General features: G+C 41.7%; 1 protein-coding gene across 4 annotated transcripts in view; it reads left to right on the top strand.

Moving 5' to 3' along the window:
• APP (amyloid beta precursor protein) overlaps positions 1–24,026 on the top strand; it is a 357,591-nt gene that overhangs the window by 183,244 nt on the left and 150,321 nt on the right. For all 4 annotated transcript variants that reach the window (XM_019528781.1, XM_019528780.1, XM_019528779.1 and 1 more), the window contains 2 exons: positions 11,053–11,165; positions 14,078–14,271. In XM_019528781.1, the coding sequence (XP_019384326.1) occupies positions 11,053–11,165; positions 14,078–14,271 (307 nt within the window). The remainder of the gene's footprint in view (positions 1–11,052; positions 11,166–14,077; positions 14,272–24,026) is intronic.

Genomic DNA, 24,026 nt, shown 5'->3' with positions numbered 1-24,026 from the left:
AAACAGAGCAACTCTGCAGGCCTGGGTACAAAAGACAGTTTCCCAGTGCAGGAAAGGAAAGGTTTTACACAGCCAAGGGACCTTTGTTTTATGTTGATACTGTGGTTTGCATTACAAGCCTTGAGCCCTTCTGGACGTAGTCTCAAGGCCCAAGGAGTGTTCCCCAGCCAAGGGAAGGGGCTAAGTGGGGTATAGAGTATATAGGATGAGATGAGTGAGGGTCCAGAGCCTAGTGAGAGACAGTGTGTGGGGCCAGTGAGGGTCAAAGAACCCTAGAAGGGGGCTTAAGTAAGCAAAAGGAAATTTCAATGAGGATGTCACCTGCGAGGCTTAGGGCATGGTGTAGGGGAGGAAGAGAGACGCACTATTTGCCCTTAAGGGTATAGGTACCCTCCAGGGGCACAGACAGGCCGAAAGAGCCAATTTAACATTCGTTGCTTTATCTAATGGTACCCTTTTTTTCCATAAATAAACCAAAAAATATGGTAACCTATGTGTTAAGGTTTAAATTTAGTATAATCTATGAAAACTGTTTAAATTAAATAGAATAATTGTATTCAAGCAGTATGTATTTTCTGCTGAAGGTTTAAAGAAAGTCAAATGGCTGACTTGTTGGAAGGCATTGGCTAAGCACTTAGAGCCATTGTTCAGTGAAACACTAAACCAGCTTTTGATAGCAATAGCCAATTCTGCGGATGTGGAAAGAATATTTTACCATTCATTTATTAAACACATTCAGTTCTAGTGTCTGGTTTCAAACCTGAGAAACCAAGTGGGAATTAAAACATCCAGAAAACTTGTTTTCCTCTTTCAGGCTGTGAATAAAGATAAGGTAAAACAAGTTTAAAAACTGTTGAAAGATATGGTAACCAAAACTAAGCAATTGTTTGCTAACTACTGATAATACTTCTTTGATTAACTAATGCACTTTAGTTAAAAAATTAACTTACCTTCTATGAATCCATATGAGATTCTAATGTATTTGGATACAAAGCTAAATTAGAAATATGCAAAGCAGCCACACACAGTTTTAAAATACTGGAAAGTCAAGAAAAACACAGAGCTGTTGTAGAAGGCAGGGTAGATTTGCACATTATGGACTAACTCAAAGTAGATTTTATAGCTAGCTAGCTATAGCTAGATACACACAAAGCACCATGAGTTAGAACACCATTGGGTATGGTGGGGGAGGGGGCGGTGCTTCTTGCCCTGGCTCTGGCCAGCAGGTAGTGGGAGCTCCAGCAGCCTCCTAGGAGACTGCTGGACCATCCTTTTCCCCAGCCCTGCCCTCCCTGCTAACTGGCAACTGTCAGTGGTGGCTGGAGAAAGAGGGGGGAAAGAACTGAGCTCCCCTTGCCATGTGTTACACCCCCCACCCCCCAGCTCAGCCACCCCTGCTCTTTGTGGGAGGTGGACCGGGCCTGAGTGGCAGGGAGGACTCCCTTCCCCACCCCTCCCACTCCCCAAGCAAGTGTTTTGACAGCTGCAAAGGCTGCCATGCCTGGAGCTGAGGCCAGAGAGGGCTCTGCTCCTTCCCCCACCTGAAGTTCTTTATAGCAGCATCCATGGCTGCCACACCTGGAGGTGGGGTGGCTGGAAAGGAAATGGAGCCCCAGTCGCCTTTCGGACCTGGCCTGGAACCCGGTGTTTGGGGGATCTGAGCCAGGACTAAGCGGCAGGGACCCTCCCTTCTCCCCCACATCTCGCATGAGCATCTTGACAGCAGCGGAGTCTGCTGTGCCTGGAGCTGGGGCCAGGGTGGGGGAGAAACACTCTTCAGCTGTGCATGTTTGTTACATTAAGGCTCTAGAGCATTTTCAGTGGCTTCATTGCACGAAAAATGTAACTTCTGTAAGTTCCCTTAAATACATAAGCATTCTAAAATTGTTTTAGTGGGGGATGAGAAGGCTATGAATAGAGTATTGTTCTCTTTGTGGTCACTTGAAATCTTGCCTCATAAAATATTTTAACTTTTAAGATGTGGGCCAGAGCCAAATTTTCAAGCATTGTATATTGCATTCTGATTCACACTTTAGTCCCAATATGATGTCATATCAAAATTGTGAGCTATAGCTTTAACCTAATTTGTTTCTGTATCCTGATCCCAATCCAGTCTTCTACCCCATGTCTGGTTTTCATCACAGATCCTGCTTTATCCTTAGTTCCTTATCTGCTTATCTTTGCTGTCTGCATTTACTTTATTGGGCTTGTCCACACATTTAATCTATTTCACGACTGGATAGAAAATCTGCTGATCAAAACTGCATCTTGCAGAAAATAGCATGTCTATTGATTTCTTTTGCCTTGATGTCATATCTGCCACTTAAACAGATAGGACAGTCATCCTCTTAAAGTGTGCTTACTTGGTGAGCCTTTTTTTCCTAGAGAGGATTTAATAGCCTTTTTGATCAGATGACTATAAACCTAAGTCTTCATTAGATAGAGATTGGATCTTGATGCAGTAAGTTTGCTGTGCTCTAAATATTCTGTTTTTTGAACAAGGCTTCCTGTCTGCCACAAATAGGAGCTCATTTTTGAGAACTTTTGCCTAATGTAAAATTAATCTAGAAACATCAAGTACTAAAGTGTGGTAAGTCAAATGGCTACCAGAACAATAATAGCTTTTATCCACTCTTACTACTGACCAGACTGAATTATTTAATAGAATTATAGGAATTTCCTAATTTTCAGATGTTGCAGCCCTCACTGTCTAGGAGTTCAAACATGCAGTCCAGTAAGTACTCCTACTGGAATTAAGACCATTTTTACCAATAATTGCTATCAGTAAATAGGATACATTGGGTCCTGGCACTATTATCACTGTCTTTTAACCCATGATTTACTGCAAAGTTGAATTATTTATAAATGTCATGAGACAGAAATCAAAACTGTTGTAATGTCCTATGTCCTAAATGGAGGATGATGGTAAATCATGTTTTTGCTCAGACGGTTCCATTTTAACTGTATATCCTGGGTGTTCTGTGGTCTTGGTGAAATGGAATGCTCTTTTTTGTGGAACACCAGGATAGGTGTTTACAATGTGGCCTTCCTGGTGAAAACTAGACTATTTCATCCTCCACCCCACGCAGCCCCCAGTCTGCAGTGCACTCAGCAGAGTCCAGAGCTTAGACACAGATGCGCATGTTCAAGATTGGGGAGGTGGAATGTCCCCTTTTGAAGCCAAGGGAATACTGTCACCATCGCTAAATGTAAAGAGAAGAACATTCTATAGAAAATTATGAAATATGCAGGTAGTTCAGAAAAATGGGGTCAATCCCAAACTTACTCTTTTTTGGCAGTTTGAAAAATGTGAATCGTTGTCTTTAGTACAATACAACAAAGCATGGTACCACAAAGAAACCTACTACAAATATCACAGAATTGTCTTTTGTAATTAGGACTTTTTGTAAAGAATATAACAATAAAGAGTGGTACTTGAAAAATGGAAATAAAGCTGGAGACTTATTACTCTGCCATGATTCTGTATTAATAATGTTCATAGTTTGAATTTAGAATGATTAAGTCAAAAAGCTACTTAAATGTTCCTTTAAAAATGCATACAAACCCCAATCTGAGTGCTTGAGTCATGAGGAAGCAGCATTAATTATTTCAAAAGGAAGAACAGAGGAGCTGTAAATAACATGGTAAAATAAAGCCCATTGGTGAAACAAGATTTATTATATTATACATTGTGGCTTGATTTATATTCAAAATTCACTTGGCCAAGTTTTTGTTTGTTTTCAGACTGAAAAGCCTATAAGCTGAGGTGCTTTATTATTGCACTTAGCATTCATTGCAAAAATGAGAATACTAAGTTAGGGTAAAATTGATAATTATCATAGTAATTATAACTGTATTTTCATTGACTTGAGGGCATTGATAATTGTTTTATGTTTGTATTTTTCATATGCATATTTATTAATAGTGTATCTGATTTATAAGAAAGTACTTGGGTCACCGTAAAACATAAAAGTACAATTAAAATTCAATTAGTGCAGAGGAATCCAAAACAGATGAGAGATTATTAAATGAAGAGAGGAGTACCTGGAGGTAGTGGTAGTGGTAGACCCTTTATTCTATGCCTTCAGGCACAGCACTATATAGTTCCTGGGGCAAGCTGAGAAAACAGTCTCTGGGTAGTGACTTGCTGGTAAACAGTGCTAACTAATGAGAAGGAGGAAACTGCAGTTGTCTGGGAGCAATTAAAAAAATTGCAAATTTAAATAAAGAGAAAGCAAATAAATGCACACACATGCGAGCAAAGGTAGAGAGGGACTAAAAAGAACAAAAAAGTACAAAGTGAAACAGCCTCAGTTGTTCTAAATCTTTTCAGAATTGAAATACCTCTTGTTCTATTGAAGGCGCCTCTCAGAAAATACAGGCTCTTAGTTTTCACTCCTTTTTGGAGTACAGAAAAATAATAGAGCAATTTTTCTATTGCAAAGAGCTCAGTACAGCCACAGTGGGTCAGAATGTTTTTGACAGTCTGGATTCCTTTTTGAAATCTCTGGATTTATATTGTAATGTAGGTGATGTAGGTGTAACATTGCTAATATTGAACAGCACTCTTAAAAGCATCTCATGGCACCCCAGGGTGGCCTAACACCTTGGTTGAGAATCACTGCTCTAGTTTAAAGTGATGTTTGCAGATACTATATGTGGTGTTCCTTCCCAATGCTGTTGCTCTGTAGTCAAGACTCCCACCCCAAAAGTGTGGGTAGAAGTTGCTGCTTTAAATAAATAACTCTCCATCTTGGTCAGGTTGTTTGTTAAAATTCTGAGGATAATTCTTCAGCCAGTAAAATGTTGCTGCCTACAGAGTGGGCACTTTTATGAAAGAACTACTTCATCAAAGCACAATGGTTTTCCTGCTAAAATGTACACATGTGCCAATGATGAATTACTTTGAAAGCTTTGTGAAATTATACTGCTCTGTTGGAAGGAACCGGTACTACATGATTTCAGAGATGCTAGGTTTGTACAGTTATACAGGAACAGACGCAACTATAACGACTATAGAGGTATCTCTCTGTTAAACATGGTCAGAAACAATTGTCATTTGCGTCATGCTCCCTAGGGTACAATCTCTAAGTGGAAAAAAAACAATCCTGAAAGTCAATGCACTTTTCACACAGGGCATGCCACCATTAATATGGTATTTTTGGTCAAGTGTAAGTGAAATGTGGAGAAAACGGAATACTACTGTACAGTCTGATGAAGGCCTTCAACACAGTTAGCAGACAAGGCCTATTTACTGTTCTGAACAGAGTGGGTTGTCCCCAAAACTGTTGAACTTCATTTGTTCATTGCATCAAGGTATTAAGGTAACTGTAATGTATGAAAACAAAGAATCAAACACCTTTTATATCAGCAACAGGATGAAACAGGTGTGTGTCTTAGCCTCCATGCTTTTAACAGCTACTTTTCATTCCTGCTTCTTCAAGCATTCAAGGACAACAATGATAGCATTTATCATCAAATACGACTAGATGGTTTGTTCAACATCTCAAGATTTAGAGTGAAAACCAAGGTAAAAGCTGGTTCTGAAAGATTTCCTGTGTATCGATGACACAGCCTTGGTTGCCCACACTGAATCTTCCCTGCAAAATCTCTTGGGCACATTTTCTGAATTATGCAAAAGGTTCAGGATGGCAGTTAGTCTCAAGAAGTCTGATTATGTACCAAGGGGTAAAAGCACCAATATCTGACATCACTCTGGAGGCTAAATTGCTTGGTGCCACTGACAGTTTTTTGCTACTTAAGTTCTATGAGCAGCAGGAATCTTGACCTTCCAACTAAACTGACTAACAGAATTGGAAAGCAGCTAAGTATTTGGGGCTGTTACAGAAACGTGCATGGAATAACAGCAGACTATCAGCTAAGGTGAAAGACAAATCTATGAGACTTGTCCTGTCATCCCTGCTTTATGGTTCAGAAATGCGGAGTACATATGCTAGGCATATCAAGAGACTGAACAGCTTCCACATGAGCTGTCTATGTAAGATCCTGAAAATAAAGTGTGAAGGCAGGATACTAAACACAGAGGCACTAGAGTGCACAGAACAGACATGGTTAGAAACCACTTGCAAGAACAGGTCATGATGGATCAGCCATGTCAGGAGAATGGAAGAAAACTGTATCCCCTGGAATTTTTTTTTTGTGATATCCAAGATGGCTGTAGAAAGTGGGGTCACCCTCTCTGGCACTGCTACAATGTGTGCAAAAATTATATGAAGTTGTTCAACATCCTCAGAAAGCTGGGAGGAGCAAGCAGAATGCCATTTGATATTGTATATGTCTGGCATTGGGGCTAGGGACAGACATTCAAAAAGCCTGAGCCTCAGTTGATTCAATCTTTGCAGGGTAGTCTAACCTGACTAGGTTGAACTGGTTTGTAACTGAACAGACATTCCATGTGGACTGAAGAAATGCAGGCATGTGCCTGAAGTGGCTCAGGCTAGAAGCCAGGGAGTGCTAGAGCAGTCCTCCCTTCCCTTGTACTGAGCTGAGGTGTGGCGTGGCTAGGCCTCAGAAGGACCTCTGATTAGAGAGGGTCTGCCTATACTGTCCTAGGCTTTTGCCACTGGCTGCTCAAGGGGTGGGAGTGTTGCCAGACCCCAGCCCTGAGCCAGCACTCTGAGGCAGGGAGTGTGTGTAGTGCATGCATCTGTTGATGATACAGAGCTTTTCAACCTCCCTCTCTTTTTTCTTTATACAGGCAGTCTTACCATAGCCCCCACATAGGCCCCATTGCCCACCCAGAGTGCAGCCCTAGCCCTGCCTGCCCCACACCAATTTGGGGGCATATGCCTCCCCCATGCCCTGCCTTTGCTCATCCAGCTGGGACAGGGCGGGCATGGGATGGAGCTGTGGCTTGTCCGGATGGCAGGGGGGATGCTTCCGCCACTGCGTGCTACTTGTCTGGAGGCAGCTGGCCCTGGCTGCCCCACCCTGCGTAGATGTGGGGGCACATCCCTCCCACCCATGCCCTCCCAGATGAGTGACAAGAGCTGCCAGATGAGCAACTTGCCCCAGCCTCAGCCCTAGCTCCTCCTTCACCATGGAGGGGGCTTGATCTCCACCCCCCCACACACACACACACACACCCCATTTCCCTTCCCCCTTCCTTTTTACCACACCATGCTTACCAGCTGGATGCAATTGTATCCAGCATTGTAAAGTCCAACCCATATCAGAAGGTCGAAACACGGTGTCAATTTATAAATGTCCTAAGTGCTGTTCATCGTAAGTCAAAGTCATAAGTCGAGGACTGCCTGTACTGTCTGCAGCAAACTGACAGGCGAGCAAGCCAGCAGGGGGATGATAACAGTGATTATCACTTCATTAGCAAAACAATAGGCTGTCTCCATTACTTCAAACTTTTCTTAAACAGCTTACTGGCTGACCTGTTCTTTAGTTCCAAATAGCCCTCAGCTGGCACTGTTCTGTCCGTCTGTCCCAGTGAAATTGGAGAGAGACACAGACACCCCTCAGCATTAGCTAGCATACCACATGCCTAGGGTCTGTGGGGCTGGGGCCAGGCTGTGGGAGATGGGAGAGAGGGGTTGGGATTCCTGCTTAAGCAGTGAGGGGGGAGTAGGGCAGGGGAAGTGAGGCAAAGCTACATCTGCAAATCTCTTCTGGAGCTTCCGCCAGGGAATGGGGGGGGGGAGGGGTCAGCCCTGCTGTGGAGCAGAGAGCCCTGCCCAGCTCAGAGAGCATGCTGGGGGTGTCTGGTTTATCTTAAACCAGCAAGGGGTCTGGGACAGACATTGCATAAACTGGTTTGAGCCAAATCAGTTAAGTCTGATACTACATTCAGCCAGGTTTATCTTAAACTGGTTTCAGCCATTTTGAAGCCTGGTTTATGCACAGTGAACATCTGTTCTGTTACAGGTTTAAACCAGTTTCTGATCACTTTAACCTGGTTTGAGTGTAATGTCTGTCCCTAGCCTGGGTGTAGCTCAATATAAAGCGGCTTTGATCCAAAAGATGGAAACAAAGCAAGAAAGAAGGAAGCAGCAAGCTGTAGATTTGGTCTCCAGTTTAGACAACATATGGATCTGTGATACTTGTAGCAAGCTGTGTCACTCTTGAATTTCACTTGTCAGCCACAAACAGATAAATCAGGCACCTGCCAAGACCTCTTATAGGTACACCATAATCAGAAGATTGATGGTTGCCTACTACTTCATTATACAGGGTTTTCTTTTCCTCTGAAAAGTAGTCACGTTATGATATACTACTTTAATATTTGCTTCCTTCTTACTGCTTTTCTGCTCTAGCTCTTCATGCTTTAACATTAACCTTTAGAAACCACAATGGAACCTGAACGGTGAATTTTATCTGCTATCTGAAGCAGCACCAGAGGTGTATAGTTTGCCTGCAGCAAACTGAGTAAGGAAATGATTGGAATGTTTTTAGCATTAGGCAGTTAGTTAAACATCAAACTCGGGTTTCAAAAGCCGAAGGTGCTTACAAGGTGCTTATTAAAATAAAGTAAGTGTGGAGGAGAAGGAATAATTGATGTGTAACAGTAAGCAAAGAAAAGGGGATCATTTTCAATCAAAATAAGGAAATGCTTGTAAAGCCATGCAGATTAGCCCTAAATCTCTTCTATAGGCATAGTACTATACCCATCTACTTTTAACTTATTTTTTTCAGTCGACTAGATGTTTAGTTCATGTATCAAATGAAAGCTTCCCCTAATGTTCCTTTAGCACAGCTTAAAATTAAATTGTATTTCTTTTTAGATCGGCTTAATTTTTTTGCTATGAAAAATTAACTGAACTACTTACTCTTAGTTATGGGACATTATCTGCGATTTCAGGCACAATTATAGTGTATTTCTCAACGTATAATACTTCATAGTATATTTGGCTTTTGTAATTCAGTGGTATGTCAGTTTACTTTTTTTGCTTGAATTACAGACATATATGCTGAACAGAAAAAATTACCATGAACACCCTGTTTAGTTTAAACAAAGTGTTACAGTGTAAATGTAAGTGAAATATTTGTGCTCGCAGACAGTTATTGCAATCGGCTGGGTTTTTGTATAACTGAATATAAAAATATAATTACTGCATGAGTGATGCAGTTTTTTATATACAGTTTTTCCTAAACAATTATATACCTTACTTTTAAATCGGGGATTGTTTGTTTTAACAATGTATTCCCGTCTTCCATCAGGCTAGTGAAGAAAGTAGTAATGTATCTAATCTGCTTTCATATTGACTTCTATGATTTTAAAGAAATGTATGGTAAAAAAGACTGCTCCAGAGTCCTGGGCATCTAATGTTGACTATAGAGGTTTCCAAAATGCAGCTGCTGTTCTTTTGCTCTTAAAAGATAGTGTTTTGCTACCCTCTTGAACCTCAGTCCTTTAAAATGCCTAAGCATGTTGGAGTATTAGCAATTAGTTGTTTTTCTGCAAAGGCAAATATAACTAAAAATAAGGTGAACTGACTGAAGTGTCAATGTAAAGTTTGAATATAAAACCAGCAGCAGTGAAGGCTGAATATGCTTCACAGTAGCTGTGGATTTTTGTGTTGTAAGTTGTATGAATCCATTTAAGTGGTTGGAGCTCACAGACTCATTTTGAATGTAGGATAATATGTCCTTATAACTTTACTGTTATTGTGAGTAAATTGCAGGCATTATGGTCTTGCCCACAAGGATAATAAAACCCATTTTCTCCCAGAAATCTGCTGACTTTAGACCTTGTTGGCTTAAAATCACAAGCAAAGAAATACAGCAGGAAAATTTAGTTCAGCTACAAATATCATATGTGGCTACCAAAGAACCATGCCTACATTTACTGAACTATGATATTGAAAACTTTTCCCTTTTTTTTAAAGCAGAGTTTTTAGCTGAGAAGTAATTCTCAAGAGCCAACCCATCAGTTGCCTCAGATGACCCTCTGCATGGTAGTAAATACTTAATTGCTTCTTTCTGACTCATTTAACCATTATTGCGGCAGGCAGCTATTGGACCATTCATTTAGCATGTAAGCACTTGAGCTCTCTTGGAGCTTACTAGAGGCAAATATACTTCTGGGAGTAGATAAATATACATAAGCCAAACCATGTATTTTCAATATCCAGACAATATCTCTATAGTTCACCAAAGCTCCTTATGAGTATTTTTATTTTCCAGTGCCTGATACCTTTGTGATTTAAAAAGAAAAATGCAATGGCAAAATAAAACAGAATTACAATGTGTATGGTATAATGTATAGCGTTGCTTATAAGCAGTGTTTTTCCATACTCAGAAACACCAAAGCTTGAAGATATTAATTCCCTAGTGTGCTTTTCATTACTGTGAATTGTTTAAAATTATGTATCAAGTGGTTCACTTTTGATCAATTCAAGTATGGTGCCCAAAAGAGAGGGAGGCAATATTTACCCCATTTACTAGATAGATATACAGATGTGACTGTTAGATAATACGGACACTTAAGAATAATTCTGCTTCATAGTTCCATCAGATTTCCTAGTTAATCTGTGTTCTGGCTTACTAATAAAACTATATAGAAAAAGGACTAAGTGGGAAAAGTGACACAGTAACTGTTCTCGATGTGTGAAGAATTGTTAAATGACTCAAAACGACTATTACCAAATAGTTGCAAGTCATTCTAGAATTTTCTAGTAAATTATAGGTTTGCTCTGTGTATATAGATTCTAAATGTGTTCCAAAATTCTTTAGAATTGTGCTCTATTTTTTTTCTAAATAACAAGATCTCAGAAACAACAGACTTTACGGTACAGCTCATACAAGTCTTTAATTGGTTTAGAAGATGATATATTAGGAACACAGGAATTATGTAGACTTTCTAGTTCAGTGTCCTATTTCCTTAAAGGTACATATAGCACCGTCTTCAGCTTTCTCTTCAGGAAAAATGGTAAAGTACAATTATTAAGTAACTGGGCATAAGGGAAATTTTTTGTGCTAATCCCCATGCATTCAAGGTCTGCTTGTGCGTTACTAAGTTTTAGAAACTACAATTCTGAGAGAACCTGAGTGATATGAAGCTTTCAAATTGTTTTCTTTTAGTTGGTGAGTTCGTGAGTGATGCCCTTCTGGTGCCCGATAAGTGCAAGTTCCTTCACCAGGAAAGGATGGATATATGTGAAACCCACCTGCATTGGCACACGGTTGCAAAAGAGGTGCAGTATATAACTATCTACAGATTCCTAACTGTTCTTTTTTTTTCAAGCTATAGCATTTTCTTAGGGGGAGGGGTTTAGTTTAGTTAGAACAGTGTTATCTGGGGAGAGCAGAAAGGATGAAGCTTCGTTTTTAAATATTTATCAATGTATGGTAGCGATTTGGTGATTGAAGTTAGAGAAAAGAGGAAACTTCCTGTGTAATGCATTGTCATGTTTACTCCAACATAAGGCAACTCTATGTATAAGATGCCTTCTCAATAATGTGATTCCATATATGAAAAATGTGACATAATTTTCCAGGTATAGAATCTAATTATTGGAAGGTTGCCTTGAATATGTCCCCCCTCCAACTGTTACAGCAGGGAAAATAAATCCGCAGGGTCAGGTGTCTCTTTGCCTTCCCCTTCCCCCACCAGATTCTTCCCCCTGCAGCCCTTTCTCCCCTCATTACTGTGAGACCCTGCTGTCCCTGAGCACATGGAAAGAAAGAGAAAATTTGAAAAACTGACCTTGGAATAAATATCTGTAGCAATATGCATAAAGTACCCATCACCAAGAAATGACATTTTTGGCCACTTTTGCAAATGCTGCAAAATTTAGTGCACGTGCTCCATAAACACACTTTTAAGTAGCTCTTTAGCACCTACTTAGAGAAAGTACAAACTATGCATAATGATAATTCAAAACGAAAAGGCGCATGATTTACAATATATTTCACTGGGCTGGGCTTCACAGCTCAGCACTGTTCAGTATGTGCGTTCTCCAGATTTACCCCCCCAACGCACACATACACACAAAGGAGCCATGTGCTAATTAGCCCCCCTCCAAACTGGAACTGGGTATTCTTGTCAGGAGTCCTATGATGGTCAAAAAAAGTATATTAAGATGAAGTGCAGGCAACCTGGTCCAGGTCCACCTCACATACGGTGCAGCAACTCTAATCATCTGAGATGCTGAGGGAGGAGATGACAGTGGGTTTCTGGGCAGATTGTTTGGGACTCCATTTGGTGGTGTTTGCCAGATCTTTAAGGCTGATAAAGAAACAGGAGTAACTGGAAATGGGAAATAAAGGTGCAGCTCAGATGTGAGTGTGAAGAGGAAGTCAAAATGTATTCAGCATGTGTGCAGTGTAGTGGCTTACTATGACTTGAAAAAGATTTGACACCGAGGGGGACTACGCTCATTGGGCACTACCACATATCTTCTTTAGATGGATTGTACTAACCTGTCCTTGAAGTAGGTTCCCATCACAACATTTGCCCCATATTTGCTATGTGTTTTATAGTTATGATCAGTGTTGGGTGCATTTAATCAGCTTCATAGTTGGTTTCCATTACTGAAAACATCCTACTTTTAGCGGCAGTTCAATGGTGGGCAGTGTATTTAATGCAATTTCCTCATATGCAAATTTAAAACAAGAAACTTTTTTCTTCATGTTAATGGATCTTGACTTGTATTCAAGTCAATACCGTATGTTTTCGTAAGTGATATCATTTTTTTACTTGACATGTCATATAAAGCTCAGGTTGAGGCTTCATATCTTTGTTGTTACCATACTGTAAACTCCTGTCTGTTACACATGGGTTGTAGTGTTTGTGGGTTTCTTTCCTTAGTTGGGAGGCTTTAAGCACCTGGATCTGTCCCTTTTGGCAGTGTCAAGCAGTGCAAAGGGAGAATCATAAGGATGATGCCTTGCTTTTTAAGCCACTCCTTACCCACAACCCCTTCTATAGTCTGACATTCCTTCAAAAGGTTCTTCTCCCCAGCCTTCTGCTTCTGTTACAACATATAACTACAGTCACACACTTTTCATAAAAATCAACTGTGTTATTGAGCAGATTCCTGAATGCTGTTCTATTACAGAACAACATTACATCTGTAATGTTACTTCTACCCGCTTAAATAACTCATGCCCCATAAATATTTGTCCCACCTGGCATATGGCAGATTTAATCTACCTTTTGTTCTTTTTAAACAAACAATTTACTGTTAATGCTTGATTTTTGTCTTCTGTATTGTTGGGTTGTGCCATGCAGCAATTCAACATGACTTCTGCCCCCAAAGAATTTTTGGTCTAATACGAGAATTGTTGCAATACAGAAAAGGTTGACATGTACCAAAAAGAAAGATGGTAGGCTTGGAATAGGAAAGGACAACTGATACTAAGCATAGAGCGTATAACTTTAGAAGTCAGTGACATTTTGTTTAAGATAAAGTTAAACTTATTTTTGTGAGTGTCATGATGTGCCCAAATGATGATAGCTTACTCCACACCATTTTAAAGGTAAACTGGGAGCTTAGTGGAGGTTCAGATTACCATTTTGTGTGTATAGTATGTATATTACCTCTGTAATATTATCCCTAGCTTATAATGACATAGCCTAGAGAAGAGTTGTTAGGCTATTTAACAGCATTCTTTTCCACATGTTCTGTGTGGCCTTGTCTTTTAGTACCTTGTGCTACCTTTTAAATTAGAAGAGCTCTTTCTTTAAAAATAGACCATTTTCCATTGCATGTAAAAGGAAGTATCAAACCCCAACATATCAAATGTTTGATGTACTAATTACTTTTTCAGCGGAGTCTTTATCAACATAACTGGATAAACAGGGCAAGCAAAGTTTCCTATGTCTTGTTTTTAACAGCAGAAAAACAAGACATAGCGAGCAGCTTACAAGTTTTTCAGAAAAACTGAAGTAGCAAAGCTTTTTTTTTTAAATGGCTCACCAGTAGGCAGTATAACACAAATGACCACACAATTAATTTGTTTGTCACAGCAGCACAAAGTCCAATTAATAAATTAACTGCAACTTGAGGAGGCTGTACAGACTTCTGTTGTTTTCTTAAAGTCTGTGCCAGCTTTTCCTTGGCCAGCTTGTTGTGTAACGATATTGTTGTTGTTCTCTTTGTAGTCCTGTAGTGAAAAGAGTATGAATCTGCATGATTACGGAATGCTGCTGCCCTGTGGAATTGACAAGTTCCGTGGTGTGGAGTTTGTGTGCTGTCCATTAACGGATGAAAGTGATAATGTTGATTCAGCTGATGCTGAAGAAGATGATTCCGATGTCTGGTGGGGAGGTGCAGATGCAGACTATGCAGATGGAAGGTAAGAGTGCGTGGATTGTTTATGGCGTTCTTCTACTCCCCCACCTCCGCGTCTCCCTCCAGTTCACTAAAAACTGTCAAAGACTATTTGGAAGACTATAAGCGAGCAGCTTACAAGTAAATTTGCTGGAATTACATGTTGATTGAAACATGAAGTAACTCAAACTTCTGGAGCTGCTTCTTTACAAAATTTTTAAGTAACACATTTTTCAATACCTTTCAACTTCTATTAGAGTTTAAACATTCCTGCATGCTTTTGCAGCTGAAACACCAAAGTGTACATCCAAACACATGAGAATCAAAAACTGATGCCATTGTGAGGCCTCAGAGACTTATTTTCCCTGTGCAAGTTAGATGGACTGAAAGTGTACACAACCAACATAATTGGCAATAAGAAGTCATTTTGAGCCTCTTTTCATATTTGGGTGTTAGTTTTCTGATGATATCTTAGTAGGGATGCTTTTACATTTATGTTGTCCCCCTGAACATGAAAGGCATTTTAAGAAAAAATAATTAAACTGCCAACTACAATAAAGCACATTCTGATTTCGATACTCCCTGTGCTATAGGTTGCCTACAGTCATTCACTGGTTGGCAGGGGTGTGGATGGGTGCTGAAGCCTGCCTCCACTGGCCCTGGCAAGCTAGTGTGAGCACTCCAGCATCCTCCAAAGAGGCTGCTGAACCTCCCATCTCCCCAGTTCCTGCTCTACCTCCACTCAGGGCCCGTCAACAAGGGGGTGGGAGGGAGCAGCCAGCACAGAGCTGCGGGCTGATTTGCCACAGCTGGAGCTCAGGGAGGGAGTGAAGCAGAATAGAACAGAGCTCCCTCATCTTGCAAACCTCCCCTGCTACCCTGGTTTGGGTATTGGGGTAAGCCAACCTGAACCTGAGAGGCAAAGGGGCTCTTCCACCCTGCCGTCTTCCCCAACAGCCTGACTTTCCCCGCCCCCCCTCCCACCCAGCTCCAGCCACAGCAAAGCAGCCAGCAGCTCTGTGCTACCACTGTCAAGAAGCCTGGGTGAGGGGTGGAAGATGGGAGCCACCCCTCATCTTGAGGGCCTGGCCAACTCCCTCCAATACCACAGCCAAATACCACAGCCAGGGTAGCTGAGAGGCCCTCAAGGCAGGGGTGCTGTGTTGCACCCTGTCCCCCTTCCCCACCAGCTGCAGCCATGGCAAAACAGCCAGCAGTTCTATGATCCATTCCCCACTGGCAGCCCCATGTGAAAAATTGATCCTAGAGGAAACACAACTTCCCTAAAGCACTGTGCTTTAGAGCACCTTCATCTATTGCCTCATTTGACCAGGGATAATTTTTCACACAACTGGCCATTTTAAAAGCACTCTACAGCTGTGCATATGTATTATGTCATGGCTGTAGAGCACTTTCAGGGGCTCGATCGTACAAAAAATGTAAGCTGTATAAGCACCCATCGTTACAATCAAGAAAAGGAAGTTGCAAGACGTACAGGATTTATCTATAAAACAACATGGATTAGGATTGGTTTTGCCTTTGCAGATAGGGACAGATATGGTTTCCTTAGAAATATAGGATCACCAACACGTACAGACTAAAGCATATTGTACCACTGTGTGCCATAGTGTTGACACAACGTTTGTTACCATCTTACTAACTGCACCGTATGAGTAAAAACTAAATGCAGCTCCGTTGGACTTAAAAATCTCTGATAAATCGACTTTAAAACAGTGAAAAATACCACCTTTTAAGTAGACTAATAACTAGGTTTATGATCCTGTTTTTGCCCCATAGTCCTTGGTGACATCATAAGATACTGCAGTAAAATAGGAGTCCAGCTTAGTTTTGGATGCAGATGATGTCTGTTTTTACAGAGGAAGAACAAATCAGAATTGAGATCGAGATGAGTGAAATCCTTTTAATCTCATCACATCTTATGCATTTGCTTCACCATCCCTAATAATCAGAAAGATTGGTGGACTAGAAGGAGTTTGGAGAAGAACAACGAAAATGATTAGAGGATAAATAGGCTAAATTATGAGGAAAGATTAATGGTGATAAAATGTGCAAAGTCTGACTGAGTTATGACTAAGATAAGGTCATTATTTGCCTTATAAGTGTTTGAAAGATGTGAAATTGAAGGATGATGATAAATGAAGTAAGGGAATGGCAATACAATATTAAAGTATTAGAAAACACATCATGATGGGCATTAAACGCTAGCTGGCAAAGCACTGACACTGTATTTCAGTCCTTTAAGGCAGGGTTGCCCCAAATTTCAGGGGTTGCACATTACAAAGTTTTGGGGCTCTAGGCTGCACACCACAGGAGCTGCATGCTGCAAGCTACGAAGGCTCCCTGGGATGCCAGCCACATGCAGAACCCTACCTCTCACCTTCCCACTGCACAAGCTGCCCCACTTACACCACCTTGCAAGCAATTCTCCCCTCTCCCTCCTCCTTCCCCATCCTTGCTGCCACCCCTGGTCAGGCAATTCCATCTTCACCCCCTACTGCTGCTATGTGAGCAGCATGAACCCACTTCTCCCCTCTCCCCAAAGTTACAAGTTGTCCCTGCTGCTACTGCCACCACTACCGTGCTGCCACCACCACCACCAAGTGAGTGATTCTCCTCCCACCCTCTTGTGCAGGCAGGAAGCTCTCTGTGCCTCCTGCCATGCTATCCTTCCCCAGAGGCCCTGGCTGCTGCAACAGCTGGAATAATGGGGATGGTAGAAGCCAGGTGGGAGCATGGGGATTTGCATGTGAACTGCTTATTGGCTGCCAGCCCGGCAGTCTTGCTTTAATGGGGGGGGGGACGGGGGGGTAGGGGGCAGGGACTTGGATTGGATGAGGACAGTGGGAGATGGTGATGCATCATCCAACTTTTGTGGGTTTTTGGTAGTTCTTGATCAGTACTTTTAATAGCAGCCCATGGAATGGAATTCATGTTAAGGAAGATTACAGGACAGCCCTCATAGAATCATTATGTAACTGCTATATGTTTGGTTTATGCATTGCTGTTTGAATTTCAAATTATGGTAAATGTGGCCTACGAATGGTGGGAGAAGAAAATGTTTACAATTCTCTCACACTAATGTCTTCCATTTTAAGAGAAGAATTGCACAAGTGAAAGTTTATAAGATGTTTGCCCAAAGAGGTCTCAAAATACCTGAAAGTAAAAATGCTTGCTAATGATCTCATGATAGGAAATACAAGGGAAGTTTGCAAAGCAGTCTAAATGATCTGTTTATTTTGGATGACTTTCATGCCTAACTGGATAAGCATACACAGTAGATAGACAGGCATTAATTTCTAGCTCTGCAAATTTCTAGCCCTGAAAATTTCCCAATTTTTTTTTCCAAAAAGGGAATGTACAGATGTTTCAGCCTGTAGCCACTTCCTCTTCCCTGCTTCCTGCACTGGGGTGATCCCAGTCTAGGGAAAAAAAAATGGGAAGAAGCTGCTGTTTAACTCTTCCCAGTATATAGGAGAAGCAGAATGTCAGGTAAAGGTTCCCTGTGCCTTCCCTAGACCACCAGGATCCCTCCCTTCTAAAGGAGGAGTGGAGTATCAGGGAGAGGCTCTGCACCTTCCCCAGAAGGTCATCCAGCCTGGCAAAGAGCAGGAAGCATCATCTGCTTAACTCTTCCCAGGGACCAGTGGGGAAGCATACAGATGTTTGTTCCTGCAGGTGGTGCAGTTTTCATCATTGAAAGAACATCTCCGTCCTAAATCTGACATTTTTCCTCAGGAGAAACTGCACAAATGCTGGCATGCTCCCAGGGTCTAGCGGGCTTTCTCCAGCTATAAATGTAATGCATGTCCATGTTCTGTCTCATCATAAAAAAGATCCAGCTGAAATTGGGGAAGTCAGGAATAATTTTAGAAAACTAGTAACCTGTAAGAAGATCAAGTAGAGCTATATTTGAATTAAACTTTAACATTACAAGATAATAGTAATTTTTTGGATATAGACATGTGCATAGTGAATCAGGAAAGGCCAGGTTGCTATATGAGGTGATTTATACCTTGATTAAGCTGAAGAGCTGAACAATTGACCTACCTTTTGAATAGAAACCTACCAAATTTATGATTTTGCTATTTTCGAACAAACTGCAAAGTTGATAGGTCCCCTGTGAAAAAGCCTGGTCCCCATGAAAAAGCACAAAAATGGCTCAGGAGCGAGTGATGGGTGAGCAGGGAAGAGCACTGCAAAAATGGAACACAGCAGGAAGCCCTGGTGTCCTGAAGCTCAGTGGAAGGGAGAGGGGAAAGATTATCATGCCAGAGCACCGGCCCCCCCTCTCTCCCTCCTCCTTGGGTCTGATTGGCCAAGGAACCCCAGAAGTCCCACCCCTCCCAGGAGATGGCCATGCTTGAATCACAATATCTGGGGTCAGCTGCCTCAAATTCTGTAGATCCCTACTTAAGAACTAAGTCATTCATTTGATTTGTTGTCTTCTCAACTCCCAGGCTAAGTGCAACAGTCAAAAAGTCTGGGGCTGAATCAATTCAATTTTTATAGGTTAGTCTAAGCTTCATAAATTGAATTGATAAGCAAGTGAACAGCCATTAATTTTTATTCCAGAAATGCAGCCACATGCCTGCAGTGGCCCAGGCCAGAAGCCAGGTGGCACTAGAGCATGCCTTCTTGCTTAGCTGGAGTAGCCAGTTTGGCCCAAGGCTAGCCCCCCTCACCCTGTAAGGTGATGGGGAGGGGGTTTGTAGGGGAGGTGCAAAGCACCGTGTGATGCTGGGGGCTGTGAGTTAACTTGAATCTGGAGGTGATTCAGGCCAGAAGTTAAAATGGTTTACTGAACCTAAATTAGTTCAATCTGATACCACATCCATCCAGATTTACCTTAAACTGGTTTTGGCCATTTTGAAAGCGGTTTATGTGCATTGAACTTTTGTTGTGTTACAGCTTTTAACCAGTTTCCAGTCACTTGTACCAGTTTATATGTTAATTCTGTCCCTAGCCCCAAATACATCCCACCACTTTATGCTGGAGCCAAAAACACTAGTGAGATTTATTAATGCATGAAACTTATGGACTCTTGATATCAAGTTACAGAAATGTTTCCCTACTTCAACCATGAATATGTTAAAATGCTTCATTAGAAGTGAACTATGCTCAATGAGATGACAAAAGCAATGTATAAAATCTAGCATGTTACGTGTTATAACTATGGCTACATTATAGAGCATGATCAAAATTTGGACTTGTGTATTTTCATTTTAAGATCAAAGTATAAGGATGTAGATACTTGCCTAATATTTTAAGGCCACAGATTCAGCTTCGTTTGCTTGAAATATTTATTTAGATCCACATAGTTTCAATATAATTAGATAATACTGCATTTACAGAATTCCTCTTATCTTGAAGCCTTCCAGAGGGCAAAATACTACCATGGGTATATGTCTAAGACACATATTGTGTGACACAGTGTGACACTTGATAGAAAGAGCAGAAGTTAATGGTTATTTTTGCAGTAATGATGGCTGAATTCAAGCTTACCTTCAAAACCATTTTTCTGGTATCTTTGAACTATCTAAATCAAAATCTTCCTGAACAGAAATTTTGTATACTCGATCATAGCAGTCCTGTTCTTAGGGGCAGTGAGATAGGGAAAGTTGGAACAAAATAGATGAGTGATGCACTTCTGAATTATTTTTCCCACACCCAATTAAAACAAAAACATTCTGAGCTAGAACTTTTAGACTTGAATTCTGTAGTTTTGGGAGCATTAACCATCTTTTTACATGCATTTAACCATGGGAGACAGGTGCCTCCTGAGACTGGGGGGCACAGTTTGTGAGCAGCAGTGGTGGGGTGCCAAGGGGCGATTGCCTGCAGAAGCCAGTGGTGGCGGGGTGTTGAGTGGCAACTGCACGGGCGACCGCCTGCAGAAGCTGGCAGTGGCCAAGTTCAGGAGGGGGCAGGGGCATGTGCCCCCTGCCCCGTGGCCCCCCACCCCCCACCAGTCGCCTATGCATTTAACTTCTTATTTGGCTGCAAAGTTATCAACTTTGAAATAGGCAGTTTTTCTTGTGTTAGGACCCCCACCCTCCAGCTATACACATTCTTACATACTTTTTGTTTGGTGCTTTTAAAGGATCATCCATTAAAAGATGTCCTATATATTTGCCCAAACTATAAGCTTTGCAGGCAAAAAAGCTTCATATCAGGAAATTTAAGCTGAATGAAGAGAGGTAGGCAGACATCTCTTGGACTTTTAGTATAGGTCCACACCCAAAGAGCTTACTCAAAAACCTCAAAGCAAAAGAGATTATAGGTCTGTGTTTCCCATTTAAAAAAAATGGATTTACTGAAAACAAAATATCAAGATTAGAAACATACTACATCCTTGATCAGGCTGTTCCCACAACGTTAACCCAACTGTGAAGCATTATTTTTTTCATATGTTCCTTTTTAAATGTAAAATAGCTTATTCAGGCAAGCCATAAATATGTCTAAACATGCCTTAAGTTTCTGGTTTTTTTCCAGCTAATTCTTCTAGTGTCTACAGTCTAGCCATATCTGCGCAGACACCCGTGCCATACCAAGTTACCCATTGCTTCCAGTGCATTCTGAATGGATCCAGGTACACAGTCATAGAAATGTAGGACTTAAAGGGACCTCAGAATCATCTAGGTCCAACCTTCTCACCAAGGCATGATCAAGTATATCTAGACATCTGCAACAGATGTTTGTCTACCTTGTTCTCAGAAATTGCTAACAAAGGCTGATCCTGCAAAATCCCTTGGCAGCTTGTTCAAATGCTTCCCAACCTTCATCAGTAGACAACTTTATATATATATTAAGTCATTTTTGCTAAGTGTAGCTAGTTTTCTTGTCTTTCCTTCAGTGGCCATTGAGAACACATAGGATCACATTCCCTTTATATTTTTTTTTTTGCATATTAGAAGACTGTTATCATGTTTCCCTTCAGGCATCTTTCTTCAAGATGAATACTCATTTTCTTCAGACTTTCTTATAGAATCACAGAAAATTAGGGTTGGAAGGGACCCCAGGAGGTCATCTATTCCAACCTGCTCCTCAAAGCAGGACCATCCCCAACTAGATCATTCCGGCCAAGGCTTTCTTGAGCCAGGCCTTAAAATCCTCCAAGGATGGCGATTCCACCACCTCTCTAGGTAACCCGTTCCAATGCTTTGCCACCTTCCTAGTGAGAATGTTCTAATATCCAATGTGAACTTCCCTTGCTGCAACTTGAGACCATTGCTCCTTGTTTTATCATGTGCCACCACTGAGAACAGTGTAGCTCCATCCTCTTTGCAACCACCTTTTTAGGTAGTTAAAGACTGCTATCAAATCACTCCTTCTCAGTTTTTTCTTTTGCAGACTAAATAAACCCAGGTCCCGTAACCTCTCCTTAGAAGTCACATGCCCCAGGCTCTTAATCAGTTTTGTTGCCCTCTACTGGACTCTCTCCAACTTGTCCATATACTTTCTGTAGTGGCGGGCCCAAAACTGGACAATGTTTTCTAGATGTGGCCTCACCAGTTCAGAATAGACAAGAGCAATTACTTCTTTCAATCTGATAGCAACACTCCTGCTAATGCAGCCCACTACGTTGTTACCCTTCCTGGCAACAAGGGTACACTGCTGACTCATATCCATCTGATTGTCCGTTGTAACCCCCAGGTCATTTTCTGCAGAGCTGCTGCTTAGCCAGTGGGTCCCAATCCTGTACCAATGCATGGGAGTCTTCCATCATAAGTGCAGGACTTTACACTTGTCCTTGTTGAACCTCAATAGATTTCTTTTAGGCCAACCTTCAATTTGTCTAGGTCTCTCTAAATTCTAGCCCTTCTCTCCAGCTTTTCTACTACTTTTTGCCCCTAGCTTGATGTCATCTATGAACTTGATGAAGGTGCACTCCATCTCATTTTCCAGATGGTTAATTAAGATATTGAACAAAACTGGCCCCAGGACTGACCCCTGGGGCACTCCACTTAATACCGTCGTCCAACTGAGCCATTGATTACTGCCCACTGAGCCCGATGATCCAGCCAGCTTGCTATCCACCGTACAGTACATTCATCCAACCCATACTTCCTTAGCTTACTTGCAAGAATGCTGTGGGAGACCATATCAAAACCCTCATTGATGTCAAGGTATATCACATCCACAGCTGTCCCCCTCATCCACAGAGCCATAGAAGGCAGTCAGGTTGGTCAGGCATGACTTGCCCTAGGTGAATCCATGATGACTGTTCCTGATAACTTTCTTCTCCTCCAAGTGTTTAGAAATGGGTTCCTTGAGCACCTGCTCCAAGATTTTTTTGGCTACTGAGGTGAGGCAGACTGGCTATAGTTTTCCTGGACCACTTTCTTCCTTTTCTTAAAAATGGGCACTATATTTTCCCTTTTCCAATCATTTTGGACCTCCCCTGATTGCCACGAGTTTTCAAAGATGTAGGCCAGAGGCTCTGCAATTATATCAGCTTACTCCTTCAGCACTTTGGGGTGCATTGCATCCAGCCCCCTGGACTTGCACACATCGGCTGTATCCACACGAGCATAGGCATTTTGTTCCCCAGGGGCAACTAACAGTGGTGCACCTTGTGCAATTGCTAGTTGTCTCCAGGGAATGCTGTAACACATGCCCTCTGGCACATAGCAGGATACCCTGGGTGGGGTAGGGGAAGCTGGGGCCAGCACCAGGCTGGCCCTAGCAACCTTATCTGGGGTGCTGGGGGCCTCCTGGGGCTGTAGCAGTTGTAATCCTGACTCTTGGAGCCTGGCCAGCAGCTGGAGTGCATCTCCACTGGCCAGGGTCCAGTTTTGAGCAGTGCACACTGCCCCCATGTGCACCACTCTACTTATTTTTTTGTTTTTGTGCATTTTTTGACCAGGGTTCATCCCCCCCCCCCGACATGCACACACTGCTTCCTGGCAGCGCAAAGAACAGCTGAATATGCAGTATGTGGCACCACAAGCATGTCTGCCCTGCCACATACTGCACGGCTATCCAATATATTTAAATAATCCCTAACCTGTTCTTTCACAACTGAGGGCTGCTTACCTTCTTCCCAAACTACTGCCCACTGAAGTAGTCTGGGAACTGACCTTGCTTGTGAAGACTGAGTTAGAAAAAGCATTGAGTACTTCAGCCTTTTCCTCCTCATCTATCAGTAGGTTGCCTCCCCCATTCAGTAAGGGACCTAGAGCAGCCCTGACCTTCCTCATGTTGCTAACATACTTGTAGAATCCCTTCTTGTTACCCTTCACTTCTTTTGCTAGCAGCAACTCCAGTTGTGCTGTGGGTCTTCATAGGTCGTATTTCCTAAACCATCCTTGTTCTTCTTACTCGTATTTGGATTATCTTCTGTTGATCTGTTTTTGTCTTAAAATATTGTGCCTAAGCCTGGATAGGGTACTTGAGCTTGGGCTTCAGCAATTCTGAGTAGAACAGAAAAACTACTGCACTTTATTTCAGAGAAAACTCCTCTTAATGCATCCCAGAATGAGTTTTGTATTTTTTTTTCCATCCTTATCCCGTTGTTGCTATATATATAGTTTGAGAGCCACTGTAACTCTCAGCAGTGATAATCGTATCACTGTTTAGCTGGCTAGTTCCAATTTTGTGCTTGAGCATTGGAGTTCATCTCAGGTATATCTCTTTGGATCTATCTTTATTTGATTTCACCATGTTGAATTGAGACCATGTCTACAATTTCATCTTGAATTCTGGCTGTCCACCCAAAAACTTGCAGTAGCTGTCAATTTAGTGTCACTACACATTTTA

This window comes from Crocodylus porosus, unplaced genomic scaffold, assembly GCF_001723895.1.
Source record: "Crocodylus porosus isolate Cpor-Errol unplaced genomic scaffold, CroPor_comp1, whole genome shotgun sequence".
NCBI classification, from domain to species: Eukaryota; Metazoa; Chordata; order Crocodylia; family Crocodylidae; genus Crocodylus; species Crocodylus porosus.
This window is presented reverse-complemented; position numbering and strand designations above follow the sequence as displayed.